Here is a 14379-nt window from a genome sequence, read left to right on the forward strand (position 1 = left end):
CCAGTGCAGGAACACAAGCCCGCCTCGCCCAGCACACAGCTCACCCAGTACACAGGGACAAACCACGGCCAACTGAAGTGTAGGCCACTGCCTATGTTGCTGTCACTGCAAGACAAGGATGTCCATTATTTCTGCAATTTCCAGTGTTGACACAATTCAAAATAAGAAATCCTTTGTGGATACAAGAGACACAACAAAAAGCCCCACCAAACTTGAAAGCTGCAGGCCCCAGTGCACAGCCATCTCCCCTTCATTCTCAGGAAATGCTACCACTTAGATAACCTTAGATAACCACGGCATTCCCAAGGCTCACACAGGCACCTCCAACCCTCACAGCTACCCCACGATGGTGGGATCCTGCACTCCCATGGACAGACAAGAAACCTGAGGCACAGAGAGGGTAAGTACCTTGCCCGAGGTCACACAGCCCTAGCTCCACGGTGCAGGTCTGTGCTCTGCACTACTTGTGTTTCTAAATGGACATACTCTAAGGAGCAGCTCCGTCTCTTCCTCCACAGACATTAGACAGGCTTCAGCCCCAGTGAGAACGTGCAGGACAAGGTCCCGACTGCTGGGGGAGCGTGGGCGACTCCCGACTGCTGGGCTTCTGTCACCGTGCCACACGCAGGCATCTTTACCTCATATTCTTTCAGGGTCCCCTTCCAGGTGCACCCATCAATGGGACAGACGGCTGGCAGGCTCTCCACCTCCCTGCGGGCAGCATTATCTGGGAAAGCCTGGGGAGAGGAACATCCCTCAGGTTAAACCTCCTCCCAGTCTCCCGGCTGCAACCGAGGAACACAGGCCACACGTCCAAACCAACCAACACTGCGTCACGTCGCCTTCCCAGGCCACTCCAGGAGCAGAGGATGACTCCCTGATTCCATTTTTTTTTAGACTCACCTTGATGCCAAAGTTTCCAGACCCTAAACTTCCCGAGTCTGCTAAGGGACAACTTCTGGCTGCCCTTTTTTTTTTAAGGAGGGGTCTCACTTTGTAACCCAGGTGGGAGTACAGTGGCATGATCTTGGCTCACTGTAACCTCCGCCTCCCAGACTCAAGCGATCCTCCCACTTCAGCCTCCCAAGTGGCTGGGACTATAGGCATGCGCCACCAAGCCCAGCTAATTTTTTGTATTTCTGGTAGAGATGGGGTTTCACCATGTGGGCCAGGCTGGTCTCGAACTCCTGACCTCATGTGATCCACCCACTTCGGCCCCGCAAAGTGCTGGGATTACAGGTGTGAGACACTGAGCCCAGCCCCTGCTAAGTTTTTTGTTTTTTGTAGAGACAGGGTCTCACTATGTTGCCCAGGCTGGTCTCAAAATCAAACTCCTGGACTCAAGCAATCCGCCTGCCTGGGCCTCCCAAAGTGCTGGGATTACAGGTGTGAGACACTGTGCCCAGCCCCACCCATGGTGTTAAAAGAAACTGCTGGGTGCGGTGGTTCAAGCCTGTAATCCCAGCACTTTGGGAGGCCGAGATGGGTGGATCACGAGGTCAGGAGATCGAAACCATCCTGGCTAACACGGTGAAACCCCGTCTCTACTAAAAAATACAAAATCTAGCCGGGCGAGGTGGCGGGCGCCTGTAGTCCCAGCTACTCGGGAGGCTGAGGCAGGAGAATGGCGTAAACCCGGGAGGCGGAGCTTGCAGTGAGCTGAGATCCGGCCACTGCACTCCAGCCTGGGCGACAGAGCAAGACTCTGTCTCAAAAAAAAAAAAAAAAAGAAATTAAGACATTTTCTGTTCAACATTTGTGGCTTCAAGACATTTTACTTACCGAACTGCTTTCTAAAATAGAAATGCCTTCTTCATATATGCCCTCGTGAACACAGGCAGCACAGTTCTGAGGCCCAGAGCTAGTGGGGAAAAAAGACACACACAAAAAATCCCACCGTGAAACTTAATGCAAAAAATAAATGAACACCATTTGCTTCAGTTCAAAAACCTACCTCCACACCACAGTTTCTTTAAACTTTCTCATTGTGAATGAAACTAACAGCAGGCAAATGTTAATGGGACATGTTTTAAACCCCAATATTCACAGGACGATGTTCCTATCGCTCCCCGATTGTGAAGAAGGCGCGCCTGAACTGCCAAGGACACTGGCTGCAGTAACTCAGGTGCTGCCGGCTCTCCCCACAGGCCGAGCTGCTGCTGACGTGCAGAGGCCACGCCTCTCACACCACTCGCTGCAGGAAAGGCGGCCGTCTCAGCTGCCTAGAGCAGCCAAAAGTGAGCAGTAGGCGGCACTTTAAACCTTCCAGTACTCACATTAAAAATAATAAAAAGGTGAAATTAACTATAACGATGTATCATATTTAACCCCATGTATCCACAATAGTATTTCAAATTGTTATTTTAAAATTATTAATTTTACATTATTTGTGGTAAACCTCCGAAATCCAGGGAGTATTGATAACTGAAGCACATCTAAGCTGGACCCGGCTCTGCCGGGAGCTCCCAGGCTGGGCAACGTGGCTCTAAGGCTAGCCTGGCCTGCCTGCCCCTCCTCCCAGCCTGCGGGCCCCATGCACCTGAGGATGCTGGCCAGGCAGAAGGAGCAGTACCGGTGGCCACACTGCGCCTGGAAGGGCCTGCGCAGGACGTTTCCGCAGGCGGAGCACAGGTACTTGGCTTCCAGCTTGGTCCCCAGGAGGGTCTTGGAGAAGCCAGGCTGTAGCAACTCCAAGGAGCCAGGGGGGGTCACGCTAGCTGCAGCCATGAGAGCTGTGACCCCCGCGAACGACCAAGCCCTAAGGAAGAACACGCAGCACATTACACCTCAATTCCAGAACAGTCCTCGAAAGAAAACCAAACCGATGGTGATCAGTAGCAGGCGATGGTGAGGGGCCGGGTCCCCATGACCTGCAGTCAAGACTCGGAGAAGCAGAATTGCAGAGCTTTGGGGAGCCTTGGAGACCCTCTAGTCCCATCGCCCGCCGCTAGTACGGAAACTCAGGCTCAGTGAGGGTGGGGACCACATGGCTGGCATCCACATACCCAACCCACAACTCCAAAGAGGCACAGACGCACGGGCTTCCTGTCATGCACACCCCCGCTCCCCAGCTAGAGGAACAGGCTGCCTTCCTGTTAACATTAACGGTCAGAGGTTCTCAAGGCTCTAGGCTCTTCGGTCTCCCCCATGGTTCCCCCAATAAGCATGTTTTAGAGTGGTGGATGTCTTCTGAAATATATCTTACCAAACCCACTGGGCAGCAGATGCCTGCCTGGCAGCACTCAGGCCCTACAGGCACTCAGGAGAGAGCCATGCCGCCAGACCAGCCCCTAGAGCAGGAATGCAGCACACCTGGGGTTGGCTAGTGCATTCCCTTTAGCTACCCATGGGTTTCCCCTTACTTCAGATGGTGCACGTGGCCTTCAGAGCCCTCCATGAGCCAGCCCTGCCCTGGCCCCTTGCTGTCCACTAGAACTCAGTCAGCCCCACCAAGGCAGCCACGGACGGCCTCAGTGCCCACACCACGGCCGGCCTCAGTGCCCGCACCACGCCCTCCTTCTGCCGCTCTAAGCACCAGGCCACCACAGATGGCCTCAGCCACTCTGTGCCGTGCCCACTTTTCCTGCCTCTCTGAGCATCGTCCAGCCAATCCCTGCACCCCACCCTTCCTTCTGGATTAACTGTGGCTCTTCCTCCCTCAGTGTCCCGGGCAGAAACTCCACCGGGCTCTGCTCTCCTTACAGAGCACCCCCAGGTGGGTTTCCCTCTCCCCTTCCCATCACGGGGCTCCTGTGGTGCAGGAATCCCAGGAAGGGGCCGGGTCAGGGTTGGGCTGATGCTGAGGACAGAGGAAGCGAACAATGAGGATGCCTAGACCCATTCATTGGGCAGAATGAGCAGACAATGTGAGCAGTTACCTGGCACACCAACCATTACCTGGAAGTCTGTCTCTCTCTCTCAACGAACTACAAATCTCACACCTGTAATCCCAGCACTTTGGGAGGCTGAGGTGGGCAGATCATGAGGTCAGGAGATCGAGACCATCCTGGCTAACACGATGAAACCCTGCCTCTATTAAAAATACAAAAATTAGCTGGGCATGGGAGCGAGCGCCTGTAGTCCCAGCTACTCGGGAGGCTGAGGCAGGTGAATGGCGTGAACCTGGGAGGCAGAGGTTGCACTGAGTCGAGATCACGCCACTGCACTCCAGCCTGGGCGACAGAGCAAGACTCCATCTCAAAAAAAAGGGGGAGACAGGCACTCGGTCCCCGCCAACCCTGTAAGCGGTTTGGGTAAAGCTTGAGTCCAAAGACTTCAAAGCTTCTGGCTGAAGTGAAGTTTGTTCACATGTGCTGGCCCCATCAAGCACAGGGAACTTCCAGGGCACAGACGCCCAAGAGAACAAACTCGAAACACAACCGGACGGCAACCATGGAGCTACCCAAGTAGCAACAGGAAGCTGTGGATTAGAGAGGCAGACCCATGCGTCTCCACAGCCTCATACCTGGAACCAGGGCCAGGCGTGAGGACCCGAAACCCCCCCCTTCACAATGGCCTCCAGTGCCTTCTTGCGGTCACCATGGGGGCACGTGTCACCTGATGCTCGCCTGCCACGCTCCGCCTTCAAAAGCAGCCTGAGGGCCAGGGTTAGCTCTAAGTATGCTCCGTCTCCGTCCAGGCACCTGAGAGCCCAATGAAAGGGGGTGGGTACTGGGGTCATCTCTCTAGCAGGAAAGCAGTCTTGATTCAGGGAACTGGGGACAGCTAGGGAGGGACTTCCAGTGGGGATGGGGGGCTCACTCCCAGAAGGGCGACTCCAGGCAGACCAACCTGGGAAAGAGATGGAGGAAGGACAGCGGTATGGTGTCAGCTGAGATATCCAGCAGGCAGCCCAGGGAGGCAGGGACTGACAGGCAGGCCCCGGCCTGAGGGTGGAGGGCAGCCTCCAGAGTTCTCTCCCCAGAGGGCAAACTGGGGTGGCATTTTATTTACTTAAGGAATGACTTATCAGAACCATTCCTTTTTTTTTTTTTCTTAGAGTCTCGCGGTCTGTCACCCAGGCTGGAGTGCAGTGGAGCAATCTCAGCTCATTGCAACCTCTACCTCCTGGGTTCAAGCAATTCTCATGCCTCAGTCTCCCAAGTAACTGGGACCACAGGTACACGCCACCACACCCAGCTAATTTTTTGTATTTTTCAGATGGGGTTTCACCACGTTGACCAGGATGGTCTTGAACTCCTGGCCTCATGTGATCCACCAACCTCGCCCTCCTAATGTGCTGGGATTCCAGGTAGGAGCCACTGTGAATGGCCCATTCCAACATTTAAATAACAAATGCACTTTCCATTTTTTCTCCAGGAAGGACAGCAGATGCTGATTGCTCTGTGCCTGGACAACAACAGCCCCAAGATGGGGGCCTCGCTGTCCTACTTGAGCCTGAGTGATGCCTTTAGGCAGGCTGTTAGCTCAGCCACAGGTCCTAACACTGCATACCTGCTCTGCTGTCTTTCCAAGGCCCAAGTTGCCAAAAGGGTGTCAACTTGGCACCCTTTTGGAAGCCTTGGGTCACTTGCAACCTCAAAGCAGCAGGGACCCACCCAAAAGGCAGAGCAGCAGCAGGAAGGCTGCGGCCACAGCAGTGAGGAAAACGAAGTGTCACTGTGTGCCCCTGACACAGCGGTGTGGGTCACCCAGTCCCAGTACTGCTCGCCTGAACGGGGCTGACCTCTCCCAGCAGGCCCAGGACCAGCAAGTCTTGCATGGACCCAAGAGGCCAGAACACTGCTGAGGCCCTTCTCTCCTCCTCTCACCTCTGCCCCAGTTGCTGTCCCAGAAGGAGGTCTTCCCAGCTCTCAGGACCGCTCCGCCATTCACCAGGGACTCAGCCAAACCCAGGAGGCTTTCATTTTTCTTGAGAAACAGGCGTCTCACTATGTTGCCCTAGCTGGAGTACACTGACTATTCACAGGCGTGATCACTGCACACTACAGGTTGGAAGCCCTGGGCTCAAGTGATCCTCCTGTCAGTTTCCTGAGTGGCTGGGACTACAGGTGAGCGCACCTCCATGCCCAGCTATCCAGGATGCTTTCTGAGCCCATTCCTTGTCCAATCACAGGCCAATCCCACTGGCTCTGCCTGCACGCTGCCAGCACTAGCCCCTTCTCTGGCCCTGACCCTGCTCTCTGCTCCTCCTTCACACCCATACCAATAGGGCACCCGTCACTGAGGGCTCCCCAGGAACATCCTGCACACTCAGAAGGAAACCCAGCCACTGGGTTTAGGCCCATCTGGCCTTGTCCCCCACCATCCTCATGATGCCCCCAATCCCCCTGCTCTCCTCTGTTCCCTTAACGCCTTTGCCCTGTCTGGAAGAGCCCCCAGTGCTGGTCCCTATGCATCTGCACACCTGCCCCTTGGTAACCCTGAGGTGGGCCTAAGAAGCCTGCGCCCAGGACAAGGCCCAGCAGCCTTCTGAGACTTGCCTCCAACTCCCATGTAATGTCCCCAGATCTCAAAAAGTGGAAGGACAGTTTACCTGTAAACCCCTGAAAAAGGGCCACAACCGGCCGGGCGCGGTGGCTCACGCCTGTAATCCCAGCACTTTGGGAGGCCAAAGCAGGTGGATCATGAGGTCAAGAGATCAAGACCATCCTGGCCAACATGGTGAAACCCCGTCTCTACTAAAAATACAAAAATTAGCCGGGCATCGTGGTGTTTGCCTGTAATCCCAGCTACTCTGGAGGCTGAAGCAGAAGAATTGCTTGAACCCGGGAAGCAGAGGTTGCAGTGAGCTGAGATCACACCACTTCACTCCAGCCTGGGTGATGCAGCAAGACTCCATAGAAAAAAAAAAAAAAATTGGCCAGGCATGGTGGCTCACACCTACAATCCCAGCACTTTGGGAAGCCAAGGCGGGCGGATCACAAGGTCAGGAGTTCGAGACTAGCCTGACCAACAGGGTGAAATCCCATCTCTACTAAAAATACAAAAATTAGCCAGACGTGGTGGGCGCACGCTTGTAATTCCAGCTATTCAGGAGACTGAGGCAGGAGAATCACTTGAACCCGGGAAGGAGAGGTTGCAGTGAGCCGATATCACACCAGCGCACTCCAACCTGGCCACTGCAGCGAGACTCGCTCTCAAAAAAAAAAAAAAAAAAAGAAAAAAAACAGTAATAAAGAAGAAAAGGGTCACTACCACACGGATCCCGAATAGGAGGTGCTTTTAACTCAGAAAACTTAGGCCCCAAGACGACCACCCTCAGCTCCTTCTGTAAACATTCCCCAAAGCTTCCCTGACCTAGCTCACCAACAGAAGCACGTTCAAAGTGTCTTCCCCCGATGGTGCGCCAACCCTGCAGACCCATGGGGCCAGCCCCTCTGAGCATCCTCCACAGGAGAGACACGTGGACTGCCAAAACTGACGCCATGTACGGGAGAGGGGAACACACAGGCAGCGACCTCATCCCTGAGCTGCGCTCACTGGCCTGAATAGGGCTGACTCTTGAGAAACTGTGACAAGACTGACTGTCAGTCACCTCTCTGCCCCGCAAAGCCAGCAGTGGTGTGCTTTCAATCCCTGCTTCTGAATCTGTAATTTAGTGAGACCTTGCATTCATGTGGTACTTCGGAGTTCAGAAAACATGCTTATAACCTAAACTTACTCCTCCAACCACCCAACAGAGGGCATGCTGGGGCTCTGCCTGCCCAGTACTCAAGGTCCCTCGGTGGGGAGGCCACACCTGTTTCTCCCTCTTTCTCGAAGGTAGGTGCACCTGCTCCTGGGGGCAGCAGAGCTTACGCGGATGTTCCGGAGCTCACAGATGCACACCAGCCGTGGCAAACTGAGGTGGGAGCCTGCTCACCAGGACTGCACCCTCAGCAGGCGTTTATCATGACACGTGGAGACGTGCTACATACACATACATCACTAAAACCAAAGGTTCACAGAACTATACTTAGTCTTCACGAGAGGCATTCTGAGTGTTCTATTTTCTTTCTTCTGTTCTGATCAGAAGCTATTACATTGATTTCATGAGCCACTAATGGTTTATTGACTTATTTCTGTTTTTTTCTGAGACAGAGTCTCGCTCTGTTGCTCAGGCTGGAGTGCAATGGAGTGATTTAAGGTACAACTGCCGCCTCCCAGGTTCAAGCGACTCTCCTGCCTCAGCCTCCTGAGTAGCTGGGACTACAGACACCTGTCACCACACCTGGCTAATTTTTGTATTTTAGGAGACAGGGTTTCACCATGTTGGCCAGGCTGGTCTCAAACTCCTGACCTCAGACAATCCGCCCACCTTAGCCTCCCAAAGTGCTGAGATTACAGGCATGAGCCACTGTGCCCAGTTGAGCCACTAATGATTTAAAAAGGTTTAATGGTTTTAAAAGTGGCTTCTAACCCACTTTGGACAAAGAAATTTTCTATTTTAAATATCATTAGTTTTAAGCCACATTTTTTTTTTCTTTTTTTCAGACAGAGTCTCGCTCTGTCGCCCAGGCTGGAGTGCAGTGGCACGATCTTGGCTCACTGCAACCTCCGCCTCCCAGGTTCATGCCATTCTCCTGCCTCAGCCTCCTGAGTAGCTGGGACTACAGGCACCTGCCACTACATCCAGCTAATTTTTTGTATTTTTTAATAGAGACTGGGTTTCACCGTGTTAGCCAGGATGATCTCGGTCTCCTGACCTCAGGTGATCCACCGGCTTCAGCCTCCCAAAGTGCTGAGATTACAGGTATGAGCCTCCACGCCCGGCTTTAAGCCACATTCTTTAGGACAAAATCCTATTTTATACTTGTTATAAGATGTTAAATAGGATATAAAATGTGAAGAACTCTATGAGTGCAGTCATGTTAGTGTAGAATGGGGCAAGAAGGTAAAATAAAGGATCATTTTGCTAGGGTAGACAGATTCAGTGGGCCGGGCGCGGTGGTCACGCCTATAATCCCAACACTTTGGGAGGCCGAGGTGGGTGGATCACGAGGTCAGGAGATCAAGACCACGGTGAAACCCTGTCTCTACTAAAAATACAAAAAATTAGCTGGGTGTGCTGGTGGGCGCCTGTAGTCCCAGATACTCAGGAGGCTGAGGCAGGAGAATGGCGTGAACCCGGAAGGTGGAGCTTGCAGTGAGCTGAGATCGCGCTGCCACTGCACTCCAGCCTGGGCAACAGAGCGAGACTCCATCTCAGAAAAACAAGATTCAGGGTGAGCCTTCTCTTTTTTCACAATGTCACTGAAGAGTGTCCTGGCCCATCTTTCAGACGTTTTTTTCTTTTCACATCTACATTCCTCCCAAATGTGCTCTTGAAGGTGGAGAGACAGAGGTGTGCCCTCCCTGCCTTAGGCATGCCTGTCAGACACAAAAGAACCACAAAAATGGGCCAGGCGAGGTGGCTCACACCTGTAATCCCAGCACTTTGGGAGGTGGAGGCAGGCAGACAGCTTAAGCTCAGAAGTTTAAGACCAGCCTGGGGAACATGATGAAACCCTGTCTCTACCAAAAACACAAAAAAATGGCTGGGCGCGGTGGCTCATACTTGTAATCACAGCACTTTGGGAATGCAGAGGTGGGTGGATCACCTGAGGTCAGGAGTTCAGGACCAGGCTGGCTAACACAGTGAGATCCTGTCTCCACTAAAAATACAAAAAATTAGCCAGGCATGGTGGTGCAAGCCTGTAATCCCAGTTACTCCAGAGGCTGAGGCAGAAGAATCGCTTGAACTTGAGAGGCAGAGGTTGCAGTGAGCTGAGATCGTGCCACTGCACTCCAGTCTGAGCAAGAGTGATCCTCTGTCTCAAAAAAAAAAAAAAAAAAAAAAAAAAAACAAATCTAAAAATACAAAAAATGAGCCAGGTGTGATGGCATGCATGTGTGGTCACAGCTACTCAGGAGGCCAAGGTGGAAGGATCACCTGAGCCTGGGAGGAGGAGGTTGCAGTGAGTTGAGATTCACAACACCGAGCATGGCCTCCATCCCCGGCAGACGCTCCTCACACATACAGCCTCACGTGGCCATCATGACGTCCTGACACAGCTGGAAGGTCAGGGATCATTATTCCTGTTTCCAAATGAAAACACAACCCCAGACAGCCAGGCCACGGCAGGCATCCTGGTCGAGGGTCCCTGAGGTCCCACTGATGCCCGCACTGCACTCTGGGGTTCTTTGTGCTTAGCGATTCCTTAAACATTTTATTTGAATCTCATTCATAAATATATTTTAAGAACTAATGAAAAGCACCACGAAGGCTCAAAAGTGCTACACCAAGATTTTAGCACTCTGACAGTGCCCCAATTTGCTCACACGTTGGAACCCAACTTCCGCTGTGCCTAGCACGTCCCAGAATCTCCTCCGGCTTAGACTCGGAGCTCTCAGTGGCCTACACAGGAGGCAGGAGGGACTGAACTGAATACCACGGTCACCTAAACCAGACACACAGACTGAGACCTGGTGCGTAGCCAGACAGCCTGGGCTGCTCTTGCTTTCTGTACGTGTCACAAGAGATGTGAGGGGTCAGACAGGAGTGATTCCATCTGGAAACAATGTGCTGCTGGTTTTTTCAAGCTTTCAAATCAGTTTTACTTTAAAACTCCCAATTTTATCATGTAAGTCGGCTAAAAACCAAAGTGCCACCCCTGCGGTGACCCACTGAATGAGTGTGCGGGACGAGTGTGCCGGGGGGGGGACACAGACACGCGGTGACCAACTGAACGAGCGTGTGGGGAGGACTCTCACACACGCGGTGACCCACTGAAGGAGCGTGCGGGGGGGACTCACACACGCAGCAACTGACTGAACAAGTGTGCGGGGGGGGCCACACACGCAGTGACTGACTGAACAAGTGTGCGGGGGGACTCACACACGCGGTGACCGACTTAACGAGCGTGCGGGGGGGACACACGCGGCGGCAACCGACTGAACAAGTGTGCAAGGAGGACTCTCACGCAGTGACCAACTGAACGAGCATGCGGGGGGGACACACACGCAGTGACCGACTGAACGAGCATGCGGGGAGGACTCACACGCAGTGACCGACTGAACGAGCATGCGGGGAGTACACACGTGGTGACCGACTGAACGAGCATGCGGTGGGGACACTCACACACGTGGCGACTGAACGAGCATGCGGGGGGGGCCACACGCGGTGACCGACTGAACGAGCGTGCGGGGGGGACACACACGCGGTGACCAACTGAATAAGCATGCAGGGGGGACTCTCACACACGCGGTGACTGACTGAACGAGCGTGCAGGGGGACTCACACACGTGGTGACCGACTGAACGAGCGTGGGGGGGGACACACAAGTGGCGATGACTGAACAAGTGTGCAGGGAGGACTCACACACGCGGTGACCGACTGAATGAGTGTGTGGGGGGGCCACACACACAGTGACTGACTGAACAAGTGTGCGGGGGGGGACACACACGAGGCAACTGACTGAACGAGTGTGCAGGGAGGACTCTCACATAGGCGGTGACCAACTGAACAAGTGTGTGGGGGGGCGGACTCTCACACATGCAGGGACCGACTGACATGGTAGCTTGCACCTGTAATCCCAGCTACTTAGGAGGCTAAGGTTGGAGATCACTTGAGGCCAGGAGTTCGAGACCAGCCTGGGAAACATAACAAGACCTCAGGTATAAAAATAAAATAACAAAAAAGTTAAAATGACAAAGAAATGTCAAGAACAGGTTTTAAGGTCAGGTGTGGTGGCTCATACCTGTAATCCCAGCACTTTGGGAGTGCAGAGGAGGGTGGATCACCTGAGGTCAGGAGTTCGAGATCAGCCTGACTAAAGTGGAGAAACCCTGTCTCTACTAAAAACACAAAAATTAGCCGGGCATGGTGGGTGCCTATAATTCCACCTACTCGGGAGGCTGAGGCAGGAGAATTGTTTGAACCTCGGAGGCAGAGGTTGCAGTGAGCCAGAGATCACGTCACTGCACTCCAGCCTGGGCAACAAGAGCGAAACTCTGTCTCAAAAAAGAAAAAAAAAGGCCGGGCGCAGTGGCTCACACCAGGTGACAGAGCGAGACTCCATCTCAAACAAAAAAATCAAACAAAAAAAAGAAAAAGAAACAAGTTTTAATATAAAGCCCCTCTGCGGTGGCTCACGTCTGTAATCACAGCACTTTGGGAGGCCGAGGTGGGCAGATCACGAGGTCAGGAGATCAAGACCATCCTAACACCGTGAAACCCCGTCTCCACTAAAAAAACAAAACATTAGCTGGGCGTGGTGGCGGGCACCTATAGTTCCAGCTACTCAGGAGGCTGAGGCAGGAGAAGAGCATGAACCCAGGAGGCAAAGGCTGCAGTGAGCCAAGATCGCGCCACTGCACTCCAGTGTGGGGACAGAGCAAGACTCCCCTCCACAGGAGAGTGGGGGGCATCTGGCACCCTTGTTGCTAATGGGGCTGAGCTGTGTGTTCCCTTCACAACGGGACACCCCCACAAGAAATCACAGAGGCCTTCACTAAGCTGGAGTCATCAGGCAGCTGACACCTGACATCCTGACTCTGGTGTATGAACATGGTTTGGTGGCATCGGTGACTCTCAAAAGGACAAGCTGTATTATTACACAAGTCAAACGCCGCCCAAACCATGACACCAAATCAGATATGGGTGCAACCTGGCCGCTGCAGGTGTCACCTCGTCGCTGCAAACGCTTACGTTCAACCCAGATCTTACCCTTCTCACAGGCAACGACTCCAAGATGCCCCAAATGCTGGAGATTCAAACTTCCTCGATTCATGTTTCCACCAACAGTGCACGACTGCTTCATACAATACTGAACTTCACGTAAGAGTTCACTGGGTGGCAACCGATTCTAACCCACTTCCATAAAAGCCCATCTGAACATTGATCTGGAACACTGATCTGCATGCAGCCATGAATATGAGGCCCTCCAAATACTCGAAGTTCACTTTAAAATGATAATTTCATGGCCAGGTGCGGTGGCTCATGCCTGTAATCCCTGCACTTTGGGAGGCCGAGGAGGGTGGATCACCTCAGGTCAAGAGTTTGAAACCAGCCTGGCCAACATGATGAAACCTCATCTCTACCAAAAATACAAAAATTAGCTGGGCGTGGTGGCGGGCACCTGTAATCCCACCTACTCGGGAGGCTGAGGCAGGAGAATCACTTGAATCCACAAAGCGGAGGCTGCAGTGAGCCGAGATCGCACCTCTGCACTCCAGCCTGGGCAACAAGACCAAAACTGTCTCAATAAATAAATAAATAAAATTACAATTTTATATGTAACCCCATCTTTTTCAGGCTCAACATAATACCAAATAGAAACTCGGTAACAGCCTAAACTCTTAACAATTGTTTATACGAAAGTATCAGAGCAAGCGTTGCAGGAGAGGAGCTCTTGAATCTTACAAGTGTTCACACATTAATACATTTAGTTTCTCGTATTAAAAACTAGAGCTGTTAACACGGAGAGAGATTGAGTTACAGTGCAGTAATTCCGTCCCTTCAAGATCATGTGAGCAGGGTCCGTTCTCAGTCCTAGTTTCCCTTGACTTGACCCAGACAAGACTCCCTCCTCCTCTGAGCCCCGTCTTCACTGGCTGCCAGACACCCTACCTGCTGTCTGCCCTACACCGAGTGTGCGTCTGCTGCTCTTCTGCACTAACCCTCAGCCCTCAGGGCCTCAAAATGCCAACTCCAAAATACCCAGCTCTGGCCCTGACCTTTCCCCTGACCCCAGGCTGCACATCTGGCCGCCTCCCGAGAGGCCATGGGCGCTGTGACTCCTTCATCTTGGCCTAGGAAGCACCAGCCTTCAGCTGCTCAAGCCAGATTCTTGCAGACATTCCAACTCCTTTTTCTCCGCTCTACCTTCCACAAACATCCCCTGCCAATCCCAGGCCCAGGCTCTGGGCCCGGCCCTGGCTCCTTGCTAGCCCCGACCCTCCCTCCCAGCAGCCAGAGGGACTTTTTCACCCAGGCTCAGCCGGGGTCTCCCCAGCCACTCAGCAGGAAAGCAGCAGAGTCGGCTCCGCCCCCAGCCTCACCGGTCTTCCCCGACCCCCGGCTGGGGGCGCTAGCAGCCTCAGGGGTCGAAGGCGCCCCTGACCCGCCCGGGCACGCAGTCGGGTGGGGGTGCGGGGATTCGGGGACACGAGGGGCCCACACCTGAGCGTGGAGGGGGCGACAGGGCGCGGGGGAGCGGCGGACCTTGGGCGGGGCAGGGCCGGGTGGGCCGCCCACGGGCCTCAGTGGGGGCTCGGAGCCGCGACCCCGGGCGAGACCCGGGACTGTGCCCCGACGCTGCTCCGAGGACGGCCGCTCGCGTTCCCGAACTTTCCCGCGCCAGCCCCGCTCCGACTTGGTTTCCGGCCCAGCAGCTCAGAGAAATCCCCTTGGACCGGCCCCGGCCCCGCCCCCGCCCCGCGGCCTCTCCCGCCCCC

General features: G+C 53.8%; 1 protein-coding gene across 8 annotated transcripts in view; it reads right to left on the minus strand.

Annotated features, from left to right (window-relative positions):
- TRAF2 (TNF receptor associated factor 2) overlaps window positions 1–14379 on the minus strand; it is a 45321-nt gene that overhangs the window by 26095 nt on the left and 4847 nt on the right. Inside the window, exons 1-5 of one of the 8 annotated variants that reach the window (XM_017893127.1) lie at window positions 14147–14358; window positions 4558–4643; window positions 2540–2758; window positions 1783–1861; window positions 639–737 (exon numbers count right to left, since the gene is read on the minus strand). In XM_017893127.1, coding sequence (XP_017748616.1) covers window positions 639–737; window positions 1783–1861; window positions 2540–2727 — 366 coding nt within the window. In that variant the 5' untranslated portion in view covers window positions 2728–2758; window positions 4558–4643; window positions 14147–14358. Of the gene's footprint in view, window positions 1–638; window positions 738–1782; window positions 1862–2539; window positions 2759–4557; window positions 4974–5771; window positions 6256–13983; window positions 14039–14104; window positions 14126–14146 lie in introns of those variants that run through there. The other 7 variants (XM_017893124.1, XM_017893130.1, XM_017893128.1 and 4 more) reach the window with 7 other exon arrangements.

This window comes from Rhinopithecus bieti, unplaced genomic scaffold (assembly GCF_001698545.2).
Source record: "Rhinopithecus bieti isolate Rb0 unplaced genomic scaffold, ASM169854v2 scaffold_23276, whole genome shotgun sequence".
NCBI lineage: Eukaryota > Metazoa > Chordata > Mammalia > Primates > Cercopithecidae > Rhinopithecus > Rhinopithecus bieti.